At 44.1% G+C, this 25974-nt stretch overlaps 1 protein-coding gene across 5 annotated transcripts in view; it reads right to left on the bottom strand.

Annotated features, from left to right (window-relative positions):
• Positions 1 to 25746, bottom strand: part of LOC122833728 (neurogenic differentiation factor 4-like) — a 148337-nt gene extending 122591 nt beyond the window's left edge. Inside the window, exons 1-3 of one of the 5 annotated variants that reach the window (XR_006371046.1) lie at positions 25618 to 25746; positions 9716 to 9760; positions 9484 to 9556 (exon numbers count right to left, since the gene is read on the bottom strand). Coding sequence is in view for 1 of the 5 variants with exons in the window: in XM_044121557.1 (XP_043977492.1) it covers positions 25618 to 25627 (10 nt within the window). In the remaining 4 variants the exon portion in view is untranslated. Of the gene's footprint in view, positions 1 to 9483; positions 16609 to 19508; positions 22633 to 25617 lie in introns of those variants that run through there. The other 4 variants (XR_006371049.1, XR_006371047.1, XR_006371044.1 and 1 more) reach the window with 4 other exon arrangements.
• Positions 25747 to 25974: the final 228 nt, after the last annotated feature.

Below are 25974 nucleotides of genomic sequence, written 5' to 3'. Positions count from 1 at the left end.
ATTCCTTCATGCATGCTTGAGAAAACACTCGCGCCCACAAGCTTTCCACAAAGCTCCCCTTGGAGGAGACTCCAGCTGAACCTTTAGTTTATGATCTTATTAAGCTTCAGTGCACTTGAGTTGGGCAGCAATTCCACCTCTGAATGTCTACGCATAAACAAAATAAAGGTTTTTTAGAGGTCTAGTCAAAGTATTGATGTATGTCTAATTGAGTTGATACTTTGTTCCCTTTGTGAATCATTTAGCAACTCCATGTTGCTCGTACTGATATTAAAATTAGTTTGATCTGAAACTTCTAAATGTAAAAAAAAAAAAAAAAAGAAAAAAGAAATCTATAAGGTTTTATGGTACTGTAAATTGAATGAAAGCAAGATCATTCTTCCTTCAGGTCTGGCAGCTGCAGGTGAGATTTAAGATTTAGGTGTAATTACAATCCCACTGAAGCCCTAAAAAGCAAAAAAAACATCTCCTGTCTTTCAGTGATTCCAGAATAAGGTCCACAGCAGGAGAAGACAAATGTTACAATCTGGAAAAGTGACATGTTATATAATGGCGTGTTTCTATCTTTGATAACATTTTGTCACAAGCCTGATTATCTGTATGGTTCACACTGGTCTCTCTTGCTGCTGCTGAAGGAAGTAAAATCTTTGCTCCACGCTTTACACTACACTGCATCAGCAGACAGGTTTTTTTGTTTTGTTTTTGTTTGTTTGTTTGTTTGTTTGTTTGTATGGAGAATAGGAGAGGGGCTGTTGGGGGATGTGGGGTGGAATTCATTGAATCTAAAGATAAGATAAACTTTTATTGTGCATGGACGATTATAGATGACTGTTATAGAAGAAGCAGCACAGCCAACAGCTTTGGCAATCCTGTTAGGCTGCACAGAATACAGGAGAGACTGTGGCTTAAGCTGACCAGCAAGAAGCAGGCAGAAGTCAGTCCTGTAGATACCAGCATGGGATATATGCAGCTGCAAACAAACATGCAGCATTTACACCTGCAAGTAAAATACTGCTGGGGTTTTATATTAGACTGTCTCTATAGCAAAGTGTCTAAACTGCACTATATCCACAGATGACAGAGCAATGGTCTGCCAACTATATTTAGCTTGATGCTGTGGTGATTATCTGAGTTCAAATGTGCAGTGGCAGAGATGGCATCACCACCAACTGGTCAATACAACAGCTGGTTACCATGGTAAGTTTGGATGGAGGCTGTTCAGGTGACATTGTAGAACAAGTTGTCACACTGATATCTTGAAAAAGTGGGAATCAAACTATGTCACAGTGGCAGATATTATTTCATGGATATCCTCCTGAGAAGAAAAATTGTTTTTTAATTGTGTTTATTTCATGTAAAATATTAATACCGTAAGTAGCTCATATTGTTTCACTCTATTGATCTAATTATTTCTCATTAGACCAGTAAGAGTAAAGATTCCACTGAACCACCATCCTTCATTTCATTCTGTCCTGCACTGTCCAATAAATGTTCTTTGATTAGCAGGAAACTGAATATTAGCTGCACAAACCTGATTGTAATGTTATTCAGTTATACATGTTTTTTTTTTTTTTCTTTTTGAATTGGGGAAATCTTAATTGTAACATTTCTTTTAGGAAGGTCACCTCACTGGTATACTGGTTCCTTCTCTCTTTTGTCTCATCATCTAAGAACTGCAACACGAATGTGTATGTGTGCAAGTGAGTAAATCGTTGTGTGCGCAGGCGTGTGTGGGTGTGTGGGTGTGCGTGTGTGTGTGTGTGTTTGACTGTGCAGTGTGACTAGAAAGTAACTTGTAGTGTTTTATTTTCAGTTTAATTTTATTGTACTTTATATCCATTTTAGGGACTAGTATAGCAAATAAAATAGTAACATAACATTATTATTATAATTATTATTAATTCTTATATTAAAATACGGTTTTATGACACAATGTCAAATCAGTACAAAACATGCAGGACATCTAAATACTATATGTTGCACGTTGGACATTTGCATACCCCTATTACCCTTAAAGGTTTGTTCTATGAACTTACCATAAATTTTCATACTCGCAGAACATTTGGCGAGAGTTACAATTAATAAGCAATAAAATTAATGTCTGAATAACGTCTGTAGAGTTTTTTCAATTTTATCCCACCTGAATAGTTCACATATAAAACACTAGTTTCAGCACAAATGAACAACTTCCTGATTCTCTCAAAGAAAAAATAAACCATAAGTGTATTTGACAGACAAACATGCTTTTCAGATCGTACTGATCTCCTTGACTCTCTCTTGTGCTTCTCTGGAATTAGCACCACAGAGCATGTTGACACACGTTGTTAGTCGGATTGATGAGTTTGTTTGAGCTGTGCAGGGCTGCAGTGCTTTATACGGTGACTGACTACATTAGCCGCTTGCTACTAATCCAAGAGTTAATGACTTTCCGCTATAATGTTGTTTCAATGCAAAATGTTTTATTCAAGTGCCCGCTGGATCTGATCGTAAGTGTTACGATGCATCACTGTTACTTTTTCCTTACTCAAACACTCCATCCAAATCAATGTGGCCAGGTTTGAAGAGGTAGTTTATCACCACCAATTAACTACACAGTATTACAGCCTCTCTCAGGTGTCATGAACCAAGAACATTACACCAATGAGCTTTCAGTGTCAGTAAATATGTAGACTGTTCTTTAAACCAAGGAACAACCTGAAAGCAAAATGCTTTCAGACAGGTGCATCCCATTACAGGCACTTAAACATTTTAGTTTTTCAAAATAAACATGGAGAACAAAATCATTTTCTTAGATTATTTTAGATATGTTTACTTGTGTTCTGTACACCTGCACCAAAATATTAAAGCATATATTTTGCATTAATTTTATGAATGTCTAGAGACAATTCAAATCATGGAAGTGGCTTGTGAAGACAGACTAAAACTGAGCTTAAATACTTAAGCTCAGTTTTTAAGTTGGATTAAATTTATATCAAAATGAACAAAACTAAACTGGATTAAATTTAAATTGGAATTGAACTGAAAATTCAATCTGGATAGACTCACACAGAGAAAGAGAAACAGTTAGAGGATTTAATGATCCGAAATTTTTGGCGCTCGAACCCGGCGGAAGACTTGTGAGCTGAGGATCACCAGGCAGGTGATCGGTCCAGGTTTAGCTCAGGGTAGTCTTCCCCCCGGTCCGAATACTGGTGGTGGAACGGAGCCTTGAACGAAGGAGCAGAGAGGAGCTAGGAAGATGTCCCTGGGATGATGGTGGAGATGGGGAGGAGGTGGGTTGAAGCACGGCTGACGAGCGAGAAGATCCGGGAAAGCTTGTCCTTTGAAGGGATCCGTGAACGACGATTGGCTGAAGCGGTGCGGCGCACCTGTCCCGATTGGCTGCAGCGGGGGCGTGGTGAGTGTCTGATGTGGGACAGCTGTGTTTTGTCTCCCAGCTTGAATTTTCGCCTAGGCTTCATTTCAATCTGGATAGACTCACACAGAAAGAGAAACAGTTAGAGGATTTAATGATCCGAAATTTTGGCGCTCGAACCCGGCGGAAGACTTGTGAGCTGAGGATCACCAGGCAGGTGATCGGTCCAGGTTTAGCTCAGGGTAGTCTTCCCCCCAAAAGAGGGTGCCGGGTTGAGGCCTAGCTGGCCTGCAGTCTGCAAGACTTGTTAGGCACAGCTACGTTGGCGGGGGCCTGCAGTCTGATAGACTTGTTAGCGCGCGTGCAGCGTTGGCGGGGCCTGCAGTCTGATAGACTTGTTAGCGTGCGCGTGCGCGCTGGCGGGGGCCTGCAGTCTGATAGACTTGTTAGGCGCGTGCGCGCGTTGGCGGGGCCTGCAGTCTGATAGACTTGTTAGGCGGCGTGCGGCGTTGGCGGGGCCTGCAGTCTGATAGACTTGTTAGGCGGCGTGCGGCGTTGGCGAGGGCCTGCAGTCTGATAGACTTGTTAGGCGTGCGCTTGGTGACCTGTGGAGGATGGAATGGCTGCTGTCGAGCCGAGGGCTGAGGACCGATGGTCCGGCCGGATCTCCTAGCAGAATGAGATGTTAGAAATGGGAGAACGCTCCACCACCAGATATGACGAGATGCTCACCTGCAGTTATGGAACGTTGAGCTTTGAGTAGGATTGAGAGATCGGGTCTGATGTAAGATGAGAAGGCTGAGGGCGTAGCGTCCGAGCTGAAGGAGAGAAGCTAAAGGGGCGCCTTGAGCGGCAGTAGATGTGGCGGCGCCTATTCTAAAGAATGGCCTGAAAAGTGACTAGGTGGAAGACCGCAAGCTGCTAACGTCAGTCTGAGGTGGTGAGTGAACCAGTTAGCAGTCACGGCGAAGCATTCAGGTGTGAGAAACAGAGATTTGGATTAGTGGCAGAGTTGATGTCTTTACATGTGAATTTGAGCAAAAAGGACAGAACGGACCGATCATGCGTCGATAGCAATAGTACACAACCTTTCGTTTTGGTGTGTTTGATGTGAAGGATTGTAGTGGTCCACGAAGAATTTTAGATCAGATATAGATAAATCTCATGACAAACTGAATACTTCCGATGCAGGCGTAAACTCACTCAGCCCAAGAAATCCATGGAAGGCTAGCAGGAAAGCGCATGGAGGAGCGCTTAGGTGGAGGAGAAAGCTCTGGACGGAGCGCAGTGATGAGACTCCTAGGTAGTAGGAGTGATCAGTCTCTGCTATCGGGACTAGAGGGCTGTGCTTAGCAATCCCTTTGAGAAGGAGCTTGCAGCAGAGTTCGAGAAGAGGCTAGGTGATTAACTAGGTTTCTGTAGCTTCACGTGAAAACTGATGCCCGTGAACGGACTGCGGATGTAGGACAGTCTGAATCGGACGGTGGTGAAACAGTAGGTGATGAAAGCGAGAACTGTGGATATACTACCAGGGTAAAGGGGAGAATTGATAGCAGAGCAGAACTTGGTGAAGGTTTGCCAGAGTATGTGAAGAGGGTAGATGGGGAGCCCGACTTTATGTAGTGGCGTGATGAACGCGAGAGTGGAAAGAGCCATTTATAAAGCGTCAGATCTTGAAGGTTTCGTTAGCTCGGGTTGAGCGTCGGCAGCAAGACATGGACAGCGAAACCTGAAACTTAGAACGGGACGGAGAGTCGGCGATAGCATTGTAATAACCGGAAACGTGCTGAGCTGAGATGATGAAATGTTGTTGACAGCTTGCCATGTGCAGCGGCGAATGAAAGGCATAATGGAGCTAACGGATGGGCGGCCTTTATTAATGCTTGGACCATGGTAATATTATCGCAGCGCGCTATAAACGCATTCTGCTCCGAGGATGGCCCCAGAGGCGGCAAGCTACGGCAAAGGGAAATATTTCATAAAATGTAGAGGATTCGGACTGAGGAAAATAGGAAGGCAACTTTCCAGCAACCATTTACCTTTTAAAGCCCCCAAAACCAGAGGATGGGGCGGCGTCCGTGAAGACCTGAAGCGAGTCGGTCGAGAGAATAACGTTGGCTGAATGCGAGCCGCGTGGTGGGGTGTGCAGTCTGCGAGACTTGTTGGGCGCGAGCCGCTTTGCGGGGGCCTGCAGTCTGATAGACTTGTTAGGCGCGAGCCGCTTTGCGGGGGCCTGCAGTCTGATAGACTTGTTAGGCGCGAGCCGCGTGGACAGGGACCTTCAGTCTGTGAGACTTGATGGCCGTAAGCTGCGTTGTCTCCCCACGACGAACAGCCCTGCGCCTGATTACTCTTCTGTAAGGAACACATCCTACCTTCACACATACAACATGACACAACGCAGAGCCCGTAGGGTGTCTCCACCAGCTCGGGTTTGAAGAGGAAAGCCTGGGTTACGTTTGCAACCGACAGGGAGGGACAAACGATAACGGTTTTAGGTAAACGGCCACATGCCAGGGAAGTTAGATCTTTGTAAGCTTTATCGCAGGCGACGTGTGTTGCCACAAGGTTAATTTCGCTGATTTCACTCGTGTGTTTGAGGAGGAAAAACAAAAACTTCCACAGCGCTCCGATGTAAAGATGTAAAACAAAAAGATTTATTCCACAGTTTCTTGTGTTATCCTTTACATGAGCAGTCAAATCTTAAATAACCTCCATAATACAAACTACGGTTGAAACTGTGTGGCTCTGACAATTCTCACTGCAGCGACCTCGCCTTTTCCCTCTCTTCCTTCCGTTAACACCAGGCTCCTGCCTCTTTTGCATAAATTGCAAAGTGGCCAATGAAGTTATAAGGCATACAAACTTAAAATAAAACACTTAAAACACTATGAATTTAGCTACATGCAATATAATAATACTTCCTAAACCTCAACAAATTCTCTTATTAAATTACTAATTAAACGAATAAGTTTTTTACAGTAACTGAATATTTTCTACATTAACTTGGCCTCCACACGATGGTTAGACTTGGTGATAAGCCGTCAGGCTATCAAGACGCTTGTTTATGCGAAAAGTCGCTTTGTGGTTCACTGCGAATAGCTCCAGCAGAGATTACGTAGCAATTGTGACAAACATGAGAGATCGTGCATTTATCAAAACGCTGGCTATCGATCCTGGCGTTTGTTGGACTGGCGACTGTGCAGATGGCACGGACCTCTTAGAGCGCATGCCTGCTTATTCGCTGCATGAGTGCCTCCTTGAAAGGAGTCGGAACCATTGAATGAGGAGGAAAGGAAGCCGTCGGTGCGGGTGGTATTGCCACGTGTGAATGACTTGAAAGAGGACGCTCGTGAAGTTCGGATTGCTGTGCAGGTGAAAACTGACTGTTAGAGGGTTGAGGTTGACGCAGGTGTGACCGGTGCACTTCTGCGTTTTGTGTGGTAATCAGACAAACCACAAAACTCCGAATCAGGGTTTGGAGGCGGTCTCCGTTTATTTATCCTGTCAATCGGGAGACATTAGCATTAGCACATAGCATGTGCTCTAGTTCGCCAGCCCAATCTCTCCCCAGTGGAACAAGTAACAAAAGGGCGCGCTAACATACCTGTCAATCGGGAGACATTAGCATTAGCACATAGCATGTGCTCTAGTTCGCCAGCCCGATCTGTACAAAATAACAGTATTAACATGCATCAAATGTTATAAAGGCGTAATAGCAACTAAACTGAAAATAGCCATCATTAATACAGGCGGAAAAATAAACATTCGAACAATGTAAATGAAAGGAATACAACGGATTATAAAACTTGCCTCTCCCCAGTGGAACAAGTAGCAAAAGGGAAGAGGAAATTAATAACTGAGTATATATAATGGTCCTGGAGGACCCTGAACAAAAGAAGAAGAAAGAAGGGCGGAGCTGGAGGGCCAAACCCCTAATAGCAGACACAGAGGAACACAAGAATAGACAAATATAAGAGGACAAATAAATTAAAGAAAACATTTTGTGGAAATATATAACTAACAATATAAACCCAGTTACACAGGCGACTGGAACTACGTGGATGAAAGACGGGCAAGCACGTCTCCTTTGACCCTGATAAAAGGAGTGTGAAACTAGACGAGAGCGGCAGGTCCAACGTGTTTTTTTTTTTTTTTTTTCTTTTTTTCTTTTCTCTCTCCCTCCAATAAAAGAGGAATTTGTAAATAAAAGATTGCACCAAACTCGTTTGTTTTCAGGTGCGTTTCATGTGTAGCTTTAAGAGAATCCTCTCTATTAGTGAAAAAGCTTAAAGAAATATGGTGCTGTGATTAGGAGACCAGCGCAGCTGGGCTGGAGGGCAGAATGTGCTGAGATACAAACTGGGACTTCTGACAGAATTTGGAGCGAGCTAAGCAACAGAGGAAAGAGAGGGCTACGGCGGCCTGAGCGGGGAAATAACGGAATGAGGTTGACAAAGAGCGTCCGCCATTAAATGGCGGGGCCGTGAGAACCCCGGCTCTTCTAACAAATTGAGCTACTCGAGACCCTGAAGATGCCGACTGACCAGCAATAGGAGGCGAGATAAACTGAATTAAAGGTACTGGTGCGCTGACGGTGACATGATGCATATCAAATGAACGAATCAGGAGTGGGTACGTCTTACCTAGACGACGCCCGATGGGCGTAAACGAAGTTCCCGGTTGATGGGGCTGAAGAGTCAGCTGCGAGCTGAGATACGCGGAGGTGAGCGTAGCGGTCTGATTTCGGTTTTCTCCTGGAGGTGGACTGGTAGAGAAGATGGGGCAACGGATCGAGTCCATGATGGGACGAGGAGGAAGAGCCGACGTGCGTCAATGGAGCCACGGCGAATCGTGGAGACAACCAGCGCTTGGCTGCAGGTTGACAGCACCAGTGAGGCGTAGCAGCTGACGATGGTGAGCCGGAGCGGGGAACCAGGCGGATGCCAGAGGACGCCTCGTCATCAATGAGGGAAAGACATCAATGGAGGCCGAATGCAGGCTTGATGGGGTGGTTAGATCGGTGAGGAATGACTGGGAGTCGACAGGAGCGCGGCGGCAGGTGAGGGACACTCCCTGTACCTGGTTCTGAAAGAGGGCGAAGATGATCGGAAGGTGCTTCTGCGAGCTGAATTAGGGACTGAAGGACCGGTATTGCTGGCGGACGGGAGGCAGCTGACTAGCTGACTGAATGTGGGAGAGGTTGGAAAGCGCATACGTGGAATTGAAGCACGGCTGACGAGCGAGAAGATCCGGGAAAGCTTGTCCTTTGAAGGGATCCGTGAACGACGATTGGCTGAAGCGGTGCGGCGCACCTGTCCCGATTGGCTGCAGCGGGGGCGTGGTGAGTGTCTGATGTGGGACAGCTGTGTTTTGTCTCCCAGCTTGAATTTTCGCCTAGGCTTCATCACTTAAATTTCAATTTTATTTAAATTAGTAAAACTGCTTTTTAATAGGACGCTCTTTAGCCGCATAGTTAATTATGGATCTTTTTGATTGTTTCTTTAAAGCAGAGCAAAATTCTATGTCTTTGTATCTAAACTTCACAAAACTTAAGGCAGCATAGCGGAAATTAGCTTACATTATTGCCATATATAAGCATTATGCTGTTTGCATAGTTGAAATGAGTGTAAAGCCACTAGCATGTGTTGCAGACAGGATGTGCTGCCGGTATGACAGCTGGAGCTTTAAATGCAGAGAGCTGTGACGCTACAGTGATGGTGACAACAAACTATTACATAGCCTTTGCTGCTAGCGTCCTGCATGCTGCAAATCTCCTATGCCCAACCCCTTTACAACCTGCCATCATAACCTCAGACTGCGGCAGCGCAGCTCATTGAGACAGAAAATACAGTGACGTTTTACTGACCCAAAGAGAGGGGGTTATTGAAAGGGACGCTTTTAAGGAGAGATGGAGAAAGTGAGTCAGGCTCGGAGGACAGTAGAGCACAAAGAACTAAAAAAGATATTCAAAGGTCGACATGCAGAAATGGTGAAAAGTGGAAAATGTAACAGCCCCACTGAGGACTTACGATTTGTGAACGTCTTAGAAAAAGTGCAGAGAGTGAAGAGGGAGAGAGAGGAATAGAAAGAGAGAGGATGCTTGATTGTACCATGAAGTGTCTCACCTTGTTCTGCACCATGCACACACACAGCACCCCGGCTGTCAGGCAGCCTCTCTGTCTTTTTCCATCAGGCCAGCTGGGAAAAATGCATCATTCATGAGCGAAAACTTTACTTATTTAGCTGTGTCATCTACTATACGCTGTCAATAACTGTTTCTTCACTGGGACTCTGGCAGCAGGATGACTAAACGCAGACCACACATTCATCCAAAAGACAGCTCCGGTGGGGACATACCTGGTTTACATCCTGAGCAGTATCAGAACCACAGAAACACGGGGTCTGTTAATGAGCAATGAAACAAAGTGAAATATATCAAACATAGATATAGTTCTACAAAATTAAGCCGATTAAAATGAGAGTTTAAATTTGTAAATTTCCTCAACACGTAGCCTTAAGAGGAAAACTACAGTTAGACTGTGCAGTATGAAGGTGTCATTATCTAGAAACCAACATGTGCTGCCCCAGCAGCCTTTTTGTCCAGCCTGTCCTCTTCCCTGAGTGCATGCTGCATCACAGCCCACTGTGAGGCTGCCTGCTGTGAAGGTCACCCTCCCTGCAGCTATGGATTACAGACGCAGAGTAAGGCAGAATATGACACTGCCCTCAAGGGGAGGTCTGAAGCTGAAGGCGACGGAGAAAGTCCTCGTCGACCAACCAGGACCAGAAAGTACTGCGAATGTAAATATGCAGTACGGGAAAGGACAGGTTGCCAATCTGGTTATACAACAAATTAAAAATACACAACTACTAGTGCTAGTAATAAAACAACAATGGCAATCATCATCATCAGAAATCCAAAGCCTGTTATTGGTATTACAGTATCGTGATGCATTTCCAGATATCAGTCTTCAGCTGTACAGGGTTGTTTTTGGTAAATCCAGTGACGATGTAGTAGAAAAGATAACTTCAGGTTTAAAGAAAGTGTTATCATAGTCAGATGTAGCATGCTTGACTTTAAAGACTAAGAAAAACCAAAGAAATAGAAGACTGTTTCAATTGAAAGTTATAACATACTTTCACTTTTTCAAACAGTCTGATGACTTGATCTCAAACCATCCTGTCAACTATCAATTTAATTTAAATATTTAATAAAAGATACACAGGCTTGGTTGGTTTGGGAAGAAATGTGCACTCATTTCCTGTATTAATTTCTTTGTTTTCTTTTTTTCTTGGATGTGTTAATAATTTCCTTGGTCCACAACATTCTTTCATTTCAGGTTTTGTTGTAAGGCAGTAGTGCTACCACCTGCACCACTGTGCACCCCTAGTTGTTTTTGTATAAGCATAAAAACTTAATTTAAATGAAAAAATGTTTTCTATAACAAAATGTGTTCTTAATGATTACATTTGCAACTTAAGAGCTCATTTCACATAAATGAAATCATATACAAACTGCAGTGCAGCCTTTAGATTTTTATGACCACACAAAAGTCTCAGGCACCAGAAGGTCAATTCTTTCAACAATTGATGATGCTTTTTCCTCAATTAAAAGTTGTCTGAAAGCCTCAGTAATTCCGTAAAACAATCAAATGTGTTCTTTTTGGATTTTTTTTTCTTTTTTAGTGAGACAGAAACTGATAGTTATTGGTTCTTTTAAGCATTCTGCCATTGTTCCAAGGTCTATGAGATGGAAAAACATGCCCTTTCAAACAATCACGAATGATATTTGTCAGATCTTGTCATTTCCAGCCACAACTCTCCCTGCTGTGATTTCAGAAATGCATCAAATTAGTAATGCCTCAACTTTTCATTTTCTTCAAATTAGGCCAACCCCCTTCTCTACTTATCACTGGTGAGGACACATAGCCTGTTACAACCTGTTCCAAAGCACCATAAGACAACTGTTGCTGGATGTAAAATTAAATAAGAACATTGTAAAAACTTTTGTGACCTTGTGATTTTTTAAGGTTTTTGTTTTACAAGACTTTCTGTCATCTGACATGAGTACTTTCTCTCATCTTCTTGTTGTTCTCCTACATGGCTTGGGTAAACTGAGAACAAGACTTTACATTGCTTTATTTTAGCAACAGCTTTCTTCTTTCCATTCTTCCATAAAGATCTGATTTGCGAAGTAGAGAACTACGTTTACATTTACTAATTTGATGTCTTCTGAAGCTGGCTAGTTACACTGGACTTTATCCAGGAGTAGAAGAGTAATGAGTTGCAAACTACACTTGAGATAATTTATTTGTAAAAAGAAAAGGAAATCATCTATAATTTTTCTTCTCTTATGTCATTAGGTCATGCTCTGTTCAGGTTTATTATATGAAATCCAAGTAAAGTGCAACATAATTTGTAACATGACAATATAAAACACTTTTGCAAAAACAAGGAAGGTATTTCTTATGTCCTATGTTTGGAGATAAGAAAAAGTGTAGATATTAGCTCTGTGATTGCACTTATTAATGTATATTAAGGTATTTTTGGTGTTTGAACTAAAATAGACATTTTATAGGAGTATATTTTGCATATTTTTTAGTATTTCACAGGAGTTTTTGGTTCCTAGTCTCTCTGAACATCAGGTTTCCACTGTATTTCTTGCTTTTATAAATTGTTTGTAGCATTACCAAATCTTTGGTAAGATTTTACTTTTATTGCTTTTATTATTTAGCAATAAAAGTAATAATTTCAAAAGTATGAGACATCATGAATGATAAGACTCCATCAAAGTTTTGTTTCATTACTAATTAGCATTTTGCCATCTTAAGGAGCATAAAAGCTGGTGGGTCAAGATTTAAAGAATAACACTGTTTACATATCTTGAGATGTACATACCCACCTGGCTTTCTGAAATAAATTTTTCTAAACTGAAACATATCTCCAATCTCTTTTGACGTAAAAATGCTTTGTGAGTCTTTTGGGATTTAAATTGTTCAAAAAGGAAATGTAAATCTTGATGCAGACCAAGCTGAACAAAATTACATGAAATGTTGACCGTTGGTGCCCAAACCTTTGCATCATATCATGTGCGTTCATATCTGTTTGAGCATTTATGCTCGTGTGATTCTCTAGTGAGTATTTAAGAAAAGGGAGGAGAACCCTGGCCTGCAAGCAGAGGACACAGGGACACCAATGAAAGCAAAAGAACACAAGCTGTCTCCCAGCAGGCTAATCCTCTAATGAAGATTTGTGGCTGTGGCTGGCTGGTGATTATTGGCCCAGCACAGGCACAAAAACCATCTTCAGAGCAACAGTAAATAAACAAGCTCTCAAATTTATACAAGCCGTCACGGGATAAACGAGAACATTCTGGGTGGGAAGCAAAAACGTCGGCATTTCCCAGTTTGGACTGGAGAATATGCTGCGATGCTCCCTGGCTGCTCTTGATGAACAAAATGCAGAGCAAGACCAAACATTAACGAGCATTATTCAAATATGAGCAACATAACAGTCATTTCTGGACTGTTAGTCATGTTTCAACAGGGCAACTTCTCTATCCTGACTATGCTAATTTTATGGAAATAGTTGGTCTTGAACCTTCTCCTCTGACTCCTGTTCGTTGCACTCTATCGGTGCTCCTTTGAACTCTGTTAACGCTGCCTGAGCTTAGGAGATGGATGAGAGCCAAGTGTCAAGTTCATATTTGAGTATGCAAAAGTTTAATATTCTATAAAAGTGAGTTTATTAGATAGAAAGAGATGAGGACACACATAAAAAAATAATCAAACTGTCTATGACAGGCAATAAAACATCGCTTTGGAAAGTGTAGATAAAAAAAGAGAAGGATAAGCAAATGACCTCAGGTACCTCATCACCCCTGTCCCTTACAGCCTTCTAATCCACACCTATGGCATTTCAACCATCCCTCCTCCCCCATCTTCTCTCCCTCCCTTCAGGCAGTGGCAAGGGAGGCGTGATGCAAGTCCTGGCAGAGCTCCTTCCACCCCCTCTCGGCCCCCACCTCCTCCCTCGTTCCTGCTAACTGAGGGTAGGGCCACTTATTCAGGGGAGGACTTGTTTGGAGACAGGTGTGCATACCAGACGCCTGTGTTAAGCCCTGTGCCACATGGATCCTATAACTACGAGCAAGCAAAAGGCTTCCCCGGCTCCCGTCCAACACCGAACAAAGAGATTCTTTTAGCTGAAGCTGAAGGTATACCGTGACTACAACCAGCGGGCAAAATGCCATAGACAACCGGTCACCTTTGCATCAGCAGACTTTTACTGCATCCCAGCAGCCGAACATGAGCTTTATTAATCTGTTTCTGAAGAATTAGTTGGAGATGAGAGGGTGCCAGGGGTGGAGATCGGAGCTATTTTAAGTTGTTCATGTAACATCAAGGATTAAAGGCAAGCTTAGGGCTTCTTGGAAGGAAAAAAAATCCTTGGACTATTTAGTCAATTTGTTGAGTCTGGCAGTAAAACTGAAGTAAAAGTAGAGCCGCTTTGACATACGAGATCACAGAGTCAAGAGATGTCCTTGTGGCTACGAATTAAGACAGCATAATAGGATAACATTCCTCACTGGGTTTCAGATATGCTGCTCATATTTCCACTTTTTATGAGTCAGGTGATGCAAAGAAGCCACAGTTTAAAGCATGCTGTCATAAAATATAATTGGCTATAGCCTGCAGCCTCATTGTAACCATAATATTACCAGTCAAACTCATTTGTACACATTTCCCCTCTTTTGAGTCCCTATCTACCTACAGGATTCACTCCAGCCTCATTCTATCACTGCTTCCCAATAACGTTCTTCTACACTTTCATTGCCCCTCTTCACCCCCTCTGAATTGACCTTGCAGCAACTCAAGGAGAATTGATTTTTCTTTCGGTCTTTGTGTGAAACCTTATCTCAACAGCAGCCGGTCCCCTGAGCTGGATGGAGCTAGTTTTCTTTCATGATGACACTGTGCACTCCATTTTACCCTCTGCCTATTTTTGCTATCTTTGGTACCACCCTCCCCCATTTGCTCATCTCAACTTCCTTCATGAAGCCAAACAAACAGAGCAAGGATGTTTAATGTGGCACCTATCACTGCCAAGCATCAGCTCTGCTCAACCGTTTTACATTGAGATCCAGTTTGGGAGAGAATAAATCATTGGGCCTTCTCCTGCTAATACCTTAAGTATTTCATTATAATTTTTTTGATAAACAAACAACATGGTGGTGTCTGTTACAAAAGTCTATAATTTATATATATGTATATATATATTAGACATTAGACTAAATCTTTCCTGTTAGAATTAACGCATTACAGATTGTTTTTTACTTCTCAATAAGAAAGTAATAAAAATATTACAATATAACCCTAATGCTAGACTTAAGGGGGGACAAATTATGTTGTTTTTTACAGTATATGTAAATATCTAACTTGAACTGCTTGATTACTTGAACAAAAACCAAAGCAAAATCAAAAATAAGCACATGATGATGGATAAATAAATTAATCAAATAAAACCAACCAACCACATTTGTTGTCTCCTGGGCAGCAAATTTTTAAATAATTCCTCTCTGACGATTTTTATTCTGAGGGCTTTTGCAAACAAGGGTATTTTTTGTTTGCAACTAAGAATATACACCTGAGAGAAGAATGTCTAGTCAGGACGACTGGAAGAATCCCCTATGAGTTGACACTGACATCTGACATTTGGGCTGCAAGAGACGGTTTGTTGCTCTTTTTTCAATTTTTATTCAGGCAGGTGACCACTGCTGCTGCTACTGTCCCTGGGATGCTTCCGCCTCCACGAGCAACTCTCCTTTTAATTTTGGAGACACACCCTGACATAAAAGGCCAGTGCACTCCTTTAAAATGACAAGTGCTTAAAAGATGGAAAGCAGGACAGTAAAAGTAGAAGGGTGCCACAAAGAATGCTATAGATAAAAAGAGAAACACAGCAGAGAGAAGATGCTAAACATGTAAAAATTGGCAACTTTTTCAAAAAAGCAACATCAAACTTCGTCAAAAAAGGACAGAGAAAAGAAAATAAGACAAGAGACAAGATTGATTTTGCAATCAAGTCAATTTGTGCCATATAACATAACGTTGCCTAATTTAAATATTTTTATAATGCGACACCTCATAACTGCCTCAGTCAGAAGAAAGAAACAGCCTAGCAGCCATGAGCCCTCAAGTTCAGAGTGGACAGTTATGGTTCTTCACTGAGTGAACATTACTAAGTAATATAGTAACAATTTGGTGTAAAACTGCTTTTTATGAAAGGTGGCATGATAATTCAGTTTATTAAAGTGACCAGAATTTTATTATGTGATTTAGTGACATGAGGCGAAGAAGACTTTCTCGCGTATTCTAACAATGGACAGTTCAGGCATATGTTACTGTTTCAGGGTTGGCCATGTTTCTGAAAAAAAAAACCTTATGCAGAGGGGAAAAAACTATAATAAGGTCATTAGAAAGCTATGTTATACTGGGAAAAACAAAATTGCGAAGAACAGCTTTTGTTCATTCTTAAGGTATCTTTGAACACTAATTTGCTTGATATTTGATATTGCAGAAAAGGAAATTCTGATGTAAAGAATAGTGTTGAAGATTTGCCCTTTATCTAAGGTTTCAATTTGTGAATTCAGTTGTGATGGAACCATATTGTGGCTAAGGAAAGAGAGCGTACTGTGTGAAAAAAAATTGTAACACTTTATATGTTTTTGTTATATTTATATTTACGCTTTTATATCATTCTTATGGTTTGAATATCTCTAAACACTTATTTGAGCAATATATAGATTCAGATATTGTTGAAAAGGATGTGCTATTAAGAATGCTACTAAAGATGTGCATTCATGTTGAAGTAAATATACAAAGAACTGAAAATGTTTTAGACTCAATTACAAAGCTTTACAGAACCCTGCGCTAATGTAATAATAATTCTTTTTAACTAAAGTTGAAAAGTCAAACCCTTTAAACTCCAAGGCTGAAAATGAGTCCAGCTCCAGACTCCAGGAAAGTGTGTTAAAATGTCTTGAAATTAAGGCAAACACGGTTTCCTATCAAGGGAAGGAAAAAAAAAAACATTAGATTCACTCAATTATGAGTCAATTATTAGAGACCCGAACCCACAGTAATAATAGATACACATAGGTTAGAATAGGATATATGAAAAATAACTGACTTTCATAATCAGCTTTCTCTTCTTTCATCATTTTATTTTATTATAAACAAAGGCTTCACCTGTTGTGTTCTGTGTTTTTCTGTATGTTTATTTCTAGTTTCCTGTGTGTCTGAGTCTCTGTGTTGTCCTGTCTCCCCGTGATTAGTCCCCAGGTGTATCTCGTTCCCTGATTTCCTCTTGTGTATTTAGCGTCACCTGTGTGTGTCTGTCTTCGTCGGGTCCTACGTCAGTGTCAGTCTGTGTACGTCAATCTACGTCTATGTACGTCTGTGATTGTCGAGTCCTCGTATTTCCTGTTGCTACCTGTAGTGAGCTATAGCCTTCCGCTCAGCAGTGCTGCCAGGTCTGTGGACTGTTTTTCACCATTAAAACTCCTCCTCACCTCATCTGGGTCTACTGCGTGCTGCCTCACCTCCACCACACCCGCAAATCATGACAGAAGGACCCGACCACAAACGAGGTGAGGTAGCTACATTTTTGGCCCAGTTGGACCGGGAGGTTTTCCGGGGGACGAGACTGGCCTTGGCTCCCCCCGGATTCGCTCCCGGCCGTTTTTCCCGCCGGGGAGCACAACCTCCACAGTTCGCCCGGAGAAAGCAGCGTGAGCCGCCGATGAACTCGGCCCCTCGTTGCTTGCCGGAACCACCACCTCCGCAGTCCACCCGGAGACAACGACGTGAGCCGCCGGTGGATCCGGCCCCTCGTCGCCCTCCGGGAACGTCACCTCCGCTGCCGGCCCCGCGGATCCGCGCCGGCACTCCTCCGCTGCCGGCCCCGCGGATCCACGCCGGCACTCCTCCGCTGCCGGCCCCGCGGATCCACGCCGGACTTCCTCCGCTGCCCGCTCCGAGGCGCTTCGCCGGACTTCCTCCGCTGCCCGCTCCGAGGCGCTTCGCCGGACTTCCTCCGCTGCCCGCTCCGAGGCGCTTCGCCGGACTTCCTCCGCTGCCCGCTCCGAGGCGCTTCGCCGGACTTCCTCCGCTGCCCGCTCCGAGGAGCAACGCAGGAATTCCACCGCTGCCCGCTCCGAGGCGCTTCGCCGGACTTCCTCCGCTGCCCGCTCCGAGGCGCTTCGCCGGACTTCCTCCGCTGCCCGCTCCGAGGCGCTTCGCCGGACTTCCTCCGCTGCCCGCTCCGAGGCGCTTCGCCGGACTTCCTCCGCTGCCCGCACCGAGGCGCCGCTGACTTCCTCCGCTGCCCGCTCCGAGGCGCTTCGCCGGACTTCCTCCGCTGCCCGCTCCGAGGCGCTTCGCCGGACTTCCTCCGCTCCTGTCCCCAGTAAGTCCCAGTGCCTGTCCCGAGCTTCCCAGTGCCTGTCCCGAGCTTCCCAGTGCCTGTCCCGAGCTTCCCAGTGCCTGTCCCGAGCTTCCCAGTGCCTGTCCCGAGCTTCCCAGTGCCTGTCCCGAGCTTCCCAGTGCCTGTCCCGAGCTTCCCAGTGCCTGTCCCGAGCTTCCCAGTGCCTGTCCCGAGCTTCCCAGTGCCTGTCCCGAGCTTCCCAGTGCCTGTCCCGAGCTTCCCAGTGCCTGTCCCGAGCTTCCCAGTGCCTGTCCCGAGCTTCCCAGTGCCTGTCCCGAGCTTCCCAGTGCCTGTCCCGAGCTTCCCAGTGCCTGTCCCGAGACCCCTTGTGCTCCTCCCGAGACCCCTTGTGCTCCTCCAGAGACTCCTTGTGCTCCTCGTCGCCGCCCCCGTGCGGCCCCAGAGACTCCTTGTGCTCCTCGTTGCCGCCCCCGTGCGGCCCCAGAGACTCCTTGTGCTCCTCGTTGCCGCCCCCGTGCGGCCCCAGAGACTCCTTGTGCTCCTCATCGCCACGGACGGCCGCCGGACCGCCTCCGTGGTTCCCGCCTCCTGCGCCGCGGACGGCCCCCTGACCTCCTCCGTGGCTCCCGCTTCCTGCGCCGAGGTCGGCCCCCTGACCTCCTCCGTGACTCCCGCTTCCTGCGCCGAGGTCGGCCCCCGGACCTCCTCCGTGGCTCCCGCCTCAGGTGCCGCGGACGGCCGCCTGACCGCCTCCGTGGTTCCCGCCTCAGGCGTCGCGGACGGCCGCCGGACAGCCTCCGTGGTTCCCGCCTCCTGCGCCGCGGACGGCCGCCGGACAGCCTCCGTGGTTCCCGCCTCCTGCGCCGCGGACGGCCGCCGGACAGCCTCCGTGGTTCCCGCCTCTGCGCGCTGGACGGCCGCCGGACCGCCTCCGTGGTTCCCGCCTCCTGCGCCGCGGACGGCCGCCGGACAGCCTCCGTGGTTCCCGCCTCCTGCGCCGCGGACGGCCGCCGGACAGCCTCCGTGGTTCCCGCCTCCTGCGCCGCGGACGGCCGCCGGACAGCCTCCGTGGTTCCCGCCTCCTGCGCCGCGGACGGCCGCCGGACCGTCTCCTTGGTTCCCGCCTTCCTGTGTTTCCGCCCACCGAGTTGGGTTTGTTTTGTTTTTGTTTTTTGGACTTTGGACCCTCGTGTCTCCGCCTATTTGATAGGTTGTTTTTCGTTTTCCATAGACTCTGGCCCCCCGTCCATCTCCCCTCCACCCACCCTGTTGTATTTCAGTTTTTGGGCGTCTGGGAGCCGCCCGTTAAGGGGGGGGTACTGTTGTGTTCTGTGTTTTTCTGTATGTTTATTTCTAGTTTCCTGTGTGTCTGAGTCTCTGTGTTGTCCTGTCTCCCCGTGATTAGTCCCCAGGTGTATCTCGTTCCCTGATTTCCTCTTGTGTATTTAGCGTCACCTGTGTGTGTCTGTCTTCGTCGGGTCCTACGTCAGTGTCAGTCTGTGTACGTCAATCTACGTCTATGTACGTCTGTGATTGTCGAGTCCTCGTATTTCCTGTTGCTACCTGTAGTGAGCTATAGCCTTCCGCTCAGCAGTGCTGCCAGGTCTGTGGACTGTTTGTCACCATTAAAACTCCTCCTCACCTCATCTGGGTCTACTGCGTGCTGCCTCACCTCCACCACACCCGCAAATCATGACATCACCTTTGTTCTCTTGCCAAGCAAATGAATGATCATCACTGAGTTTGACTTTTGTCCAGCTCTCTGACTTTGTCCAGCTATCTAATATCCTTAGTTACTCCTAGCTTCTTATGTTTCATTTATATTGTTGTCTATTAGGAATGTCTCAGTCTGATTCCAGAATTATTTCAGGGATCCCAATGAAGCATTAAAAAAAAAAAAAAAAAAGAAACAACTTAGCAGACTGCACTGAACATTCAATCGTTGTTTTCACCAAGCTATATGTTTTCAAATCGGCTGCAACATAAGAGCTGTAAGTCATAAAGTATTGTAATAGAACGTGCTAGCTAGTGTTGCAAAGACGTCTGTAAAGGCAGACAGAGGTTTTGGTATTTTTCCAGGCCGTGCTGAAAGAATTAACCCAACTTGCTCTCAGACAAAGCAAAGTTAAGCAACACACTTAAGAGTAAACTCTTCATGGAGGAGAAACATTGACGAGGCAAAGATACAAGGTCATGAAGATTACAGAACAAGTGTCTGATCCACTGATGTGGTTGAGAACATTGGTTTTATTTGAAGCCACAGTGCATCCTCCTTGACACCATGCAGAGCTGGCAAACAAAGCTCATCATAAGCTGCAGGGTATGTTATGTGATATGACTGCTATTATCTTAACTACGGACATTTGGAGGTCAGACTTTTGTCTAATGTCAATGCTTAGCCTCACAGTTCAGTTAATTGAACAGTCTGGAAATAAACTCAGTTGTATTTTCCTGAGGTAAAAGATTATGTTCACCAGGTATTTTTTTTGCCGTTATTGACTTTGGTTTGTTTAACTAAAACGGAGCAGTGCTCTATTCCCACAAAGCTGTAGGGGCATAAAGTATTTAAATGCCATCTATTTACAATACAAATGACTATAGAAAACACCATCGAACTGCCGTTTCAACTAAAATGTACTTGGCTTCTCACTATTAAACCATTCTGAATCTTTCAAACTTCATTGCCCAGGTGTCATCCATAACTTGTGAATGCAATACTGTAACACCATAATCGTGTTCAGTTGCTTTAAGGAATGGCACTGGAGGTTGCTGAGTACATGGCATGTTTTATTCAAGTTTTGCCAGGCACCAAAAGCACCCTGCACATTTAATGTTAAGCATTTTAAGAAATCAAGTTCTCCAGTGTTCCCTTGGCTTTGCCTTTAGTAAATGGTCTTTGAGAGAGGACACTGCAGAAAGGGTGATGGAGCTGTTGGAGCCAGAGGAGCCTCCACCTCCCTCTTCTCTGCAGTGTTACACACACCAAGGGGCCACACACGCACAGATGCTCTAACAGACACAATGGGTTACCTTCCCACCAGTCCAATAACAGGCCTATTCATTAAAGTCCCTTACAGACAGTATTGACAGCCTGCTGACACATAGTCACTCCAGCATAAACAAATGGAGCAATAGCTAGGAGCAAAGGCAGGATGTGAGGAGGGAAAAAGACCTGTTATAATGGGTTTTTGACCTAGGAAAAAATCTCTGTGAGCATGGAGTGTGTGAGCCACACAGAAACAGGGTGGGGTGGGAGCTCCTACTTTGTCCAGAACACAAACACGTATTATTGTTCTCCCTGAGGTTTAGTGGAGTTGTCCCTCCATTGTTTAACGTGTGAAACTATCATGTTAGGTCACAACTAATACGTGTAATTTATTTTAAGGGGGCAGTATTATGCATAATCAACTTTTTGAAGCTTTATATTATCTTATAATACTACTCCTGTATCAAAAACATACCTGGAGTATTCCCTTGATTATTTTATGCATCTTTAAGAATTTTTTAAGCTCCTATGGCAGCCGTTCAACTGTGCAAATTGCCTCGGTGGACCGAAAGCGCTGCCTTCTAGCTTTCCAAGCTTCTGAGCTTCTGCCTCACAAAGCAGCCCTTCCCTGTGACTCTCACTCAGCTCCTCCAGACTAGCTAGCAGCAATTTGCAAACACCTGGTGGAACTGCACATCTGCTGAGCTCATTATTCATGCTATTTCTCAGAGAAATGCTGGTAAAAACTTTGTCAAATGATTAAGAGCAATGTCATGATTCAGAATGTGCACATTTCTATTAAGTCATATTTGGATACTGGATTTTATAATGACTTAAGGAAACATGCTATTATGCTATAAAATGGCAGTAGGTGCCTGGAAAATACTGCCCCATTTTTAAAACAACTATTTGAAGCAATGTTTTCATTGAGGGCCTTATGGGTAATGGAGACTGCAGTTGCAGAAATTGGCTGATTCTTAACTCGATCAGTCCTCACCAATGATTTAGCAGGCCATAACTCAAAAATCCCTTCTTTTTTCTAGTTGATGAATGCACCATCGTACAAATTGAAGCTAATTTATACTCCTTAGTCGTCATCCCAAATGCAAAGCGTGAGGTATAGAGGACCGCCTCCCTGGCAAGGAGGGGTTGCAAGATAACTTTTCCTACCTAACACAGTGATATTGTTGCAGAGTAGACTAGGGGACTGCCGGTTGGTTTTTCGATTCTATGATATGTACCTTTTGTTACATCTTCCAGGATACCGTTGTGTTATGTCTTAAGACTGAGGAGGGAAATGTGTGTTGATTAATATAAATATTATCATATTTATTTATTATCAAAAGGGGGGAAATGTCATGGAAAAATTACAATAAGGTCACATCTGCTAGTCATGTTATATGAAATGTTTATGAACTCTCACCAAAAGAATTATTTGGGTTACATGCAGAAGGTTGGAAGTTGTTTTCTGCAGCTGCATCAGAACCAGACTGTCTTGCACCTTGTTGTTAATTCTTTATCCTTGGTATAAAACTCATGTGTTGTCTGTGCCTGGGAGAGCTTTTGCGAGCTTTTCGTCCAGACTTGCTTCATTACCGATTGTCCTACAAACTCTCTGTATTGTGCACAATATATGAATAAACCTGATTGAGTGATTTCACCTGAACAGTGCTTGAAATAGTTTTTTTCCACGACAGCCTAGCGCTAGCTTCAGTGTGTATTCATCATGTTTGCATTTTTTGTTTAATTTTAAATTTATACCACACTTTATGCATACCCAATGTCTGACTATAACTACTTTATCCTTTAGCCCTAAACAGTGAGCATATTGTGACAAAAATGGGGAAAATCTGCAGAGTTTCTAAGAGACACTTTTTTCAATGGCAGAGAGGTGGAGAAAAATAGGTAAATTGCAGAAGCAACAGCTATGCATGCAGGTCAGCACAGAGGCAGACTTCATGAAGACAGATTAAGCCTGCGTGGGCACACAAACACAAAGACAAAGAGACAGATAGACTGGAAAGCCCTGAACTCAGAGTCTGATTCAAACAGACAAGACAGATGAGACAGGGAAAAACATTCAAACATGAACTGATCTCGAGATGGTGGAGGTGTCCCCCCAGTCCCCACCCATGAAACAAGAAAAAAAAAACACAATGTGAAGAGGTTTTAAATTGAATTTGTGAGGGAGAATGTTGCTAGACAGCTTTATGATAGCACATCTGGTGCCAGTGGAAAGACATAACGGAGAAAGAGATGTTTTAACCAAAAGTTAGTGTTATACCATAACCTCCCATATGGCATGCATCTTTTCTGTTTTCTAAGAGAGCGTGTCAGCTCATCTCAGTTCTCCAAACCTTTTAATACACAACAAACTCTACAACCCGAACTTGCTGCAGAGTGAATGTCGACCAGTTAGCTAAGCTCACCAGATAGTTGCTGATGTTATCTGCACTGTCGTCACCGTCAGAGCTGCTACAAGCCTCTGCCAGGTCCCAAGAACTACTGCAGTGCTCGTCAACCACAGTATAAGGGTAGAACTTTGATGGTGAGGTTTTTTTTGCTCAAGGTCAGAAAAACAGAGAGGCAAAAAAAGGTTGATGGCCAGAGTTGGTGAAGCATGCAGTTTATTCAGGCGTATTCTCAGCGTTCAGGGCTCACACACAAATGTTTTAATATTCTTTCTTTACAAGGCGCACAGGCCATTTAACTTGAAAAATTTTATCATACCTTACAAGGTGTATATCAATGAGCCCAATCAGGAAATTTTCTGACTGGAACTGGAAATCAACTTGTAACAGAAAGGTAAAGGTCATTGCAATGACATTATCCTTTCTTGGCAGAAAAGAACCAAAAATGCCGAATAACTCAACACAGCATTGTGAAAAAGCATGTTTCCTCTCTGCAGATTTTTTTCTGTATTTGTTCATTTGTAGCAGTATTTATAATCCAACAAACAAAGGCGACAGGAATAAACAGGTTAGATTTTTCAAATTATGGTTTTTTTTAGTGAGGAAAGAAAAACTTCCCAGAACACCATGCCAAACGATCTCATTTAGATTTAGGTCCAGACTTTGACTAGACCTCTACAAAACTTTTCTTAAACAATTTAGATGTGCTTCAGATCATGATGCTTCTGCATAAATTTAAGGTAAGCTGGATATTCTCCTACAGGATGTTCTTCATATTTTTGTAGATTGGGAAATTATGTGTTGCTTTATCAAAACTTTTTTGCCTGTTTCATAACTTCAGGCAGGTTCATTCAAATTATTTTCTTGATCATAAATTTGTTTTTCACATTTGGACTTTGAAAAAGTTTTTTCCTTCATAAATGACATACCGTAATAATTTAAAATGTGCATTTTGCATTTACTCTGGTTTCCTGTACCAGAACCTCACTTCAAAGGATCATATATACCCCTTTAATCAGCAGAAGCATTGGTTTTGGGATTAGACATGAAGGTAAAGTGTTTTGCAGTAAGTTACAGGATTATAATTTAAATGAGGTCAATATGCTGTAAAAAATCTGCAGTGAAAGCAACATAGCCTGAGTGTGTTTCTGCAAAGGGCCTCATTGCAAAGATAAATTCCACATTTATTACTTTTGCCCAGTCTCCTTAACAGTTAAAACTGACAGCATAATAACTACCTTAAGCTAAAACCATTAAAGTGGCGTAGCTGTGCTGCTGTTAACACGTCCAGGTCGAATATCATTTACTGCAGCTGCTACCACCTGCAACCCAAACAAGACAGTACTCGTCTAATTGCTAAGTCAAAATATTCACTTTTGACCAGCTGCAAAAAAAGAAAAAATTCAATGTGCAATTTGGTAAAACCCAACTTTTTATATGTATATATACTTCACAGCTTTCGCTAACTCTACATGCACGCTCTTCAACATGCATACTTCTGCCGGCCCTCACAGTCAAGAGTCTACACGACTCCCTATAATCATTAAAGATGTCTGCATGAAAAACATGCCTGCCGGGTGGGCAGAGAAGCGGAGCGGTGCCTGAATCAGCCCAGGCATGCGTTAAAACAAAGTGGCCTCTCCTTCAGAGCACATAGCAACACAGACAAACACACGCATACACGCACACATTCGCAATGCTGAGTCCCCCCCTCAAAACTTCCCCCCAAACACACACACAGTCTCATAGAAACGGCCATACACAAATGAGAATACTCTAGAACACCTATATCTATCCTATTTAAACAGTAGCTGGACTCATCCTCCATATGAATGCACACAGAAGTCCCTCCTTCAAGCATGGCCAGTATGAGAGCTGCATACTAAAGAAGGAACTGCTAGCAGGCTGACTCAAAGCAAAGCAACAGTGCAAGATTAACTGCAAACTAACATGTCCTGCCTGGTGGAGACTGGCTCATTCCCTGTAAATGGTCGCATTATTTCTTTTCCCCCAAGAAGCTGTGTTATCTCAAGAGATGAAATTCCCCCACGTGGTCCTCTCTATTTGTATAAATTTCCATCCCTTATCAGTAAGTTTGGACGAAAGCATCCTTGTCAGCTCTCCTCCTCTGGCAACACACACATAGGAATGGTTGAGTCTGGTCATGTGACCAAACAGCTCTGAAACACTTTGACCTTCACTGTCATCACTCACACCTGCCTCAGTAATGGCACACTACTGTCGTAATTACGCACGCTGACCATGACTTTAAAGGATTTATCCAGGCGCACCAGACGGAGCAGAACATGGCATTAATCAGGAGCTGCTGGTGGCCAAGTTTAAGTAGGGATTAGTGGCTGACCAAAATCCTGTGCACCGAAAAAAAAAGGAAAGAAAAGACAGAGACAACTCACCCAGAATCATGCTGTGTGGGTTTGTGTTGCCTTTGGTATCCCCTGGGGTTGGCAGGTGTTTCCCCCCCACTTGCCCGAGTCTCTCCTGCTTTTGCCGAGAGACAACAACAAAAATGCTCCAAAAAACCCCCAAAAATAAAAATTCAGAGTCGTCCCCCCTTCCACTCTCCGGAAAAGAGGCAGTGCTGGATGTGGAGACAGACTGCTGTTGCTGCTGCTGCTACTGCTGCTGCACATGTCGTCCCTTGCGCCTGCCCTCTCCAGGTGAAAGACTGTGTGTGTGGAACAGAGAGCGCGTCGGTGCTCTTGTGAGTGTGAGTGTGGATATGTTAGTGCGCGAATGAGGAGGGGGGGGGA

This window comes from Gambusia affinis, linkage group LG01 (genome assembly GCF_019740435.1).
Source record: "Gambusia affinis linkage group LG01, SWU_Gaff_1.0, whole genome shotgun sequence".
Classification (NCBI taxonomy): domain Eukaryota; kingdom Metazoa; phylum Chordata; class Actinopteri; order Cyprinodontiformes; family Poeciliidae; genus Gambusia; species Gambusia affinis.
Note: the sequence above shows the minus strand (reverse complement) of the source record. Positions and strands in the feature narration are given on the sequence as shown.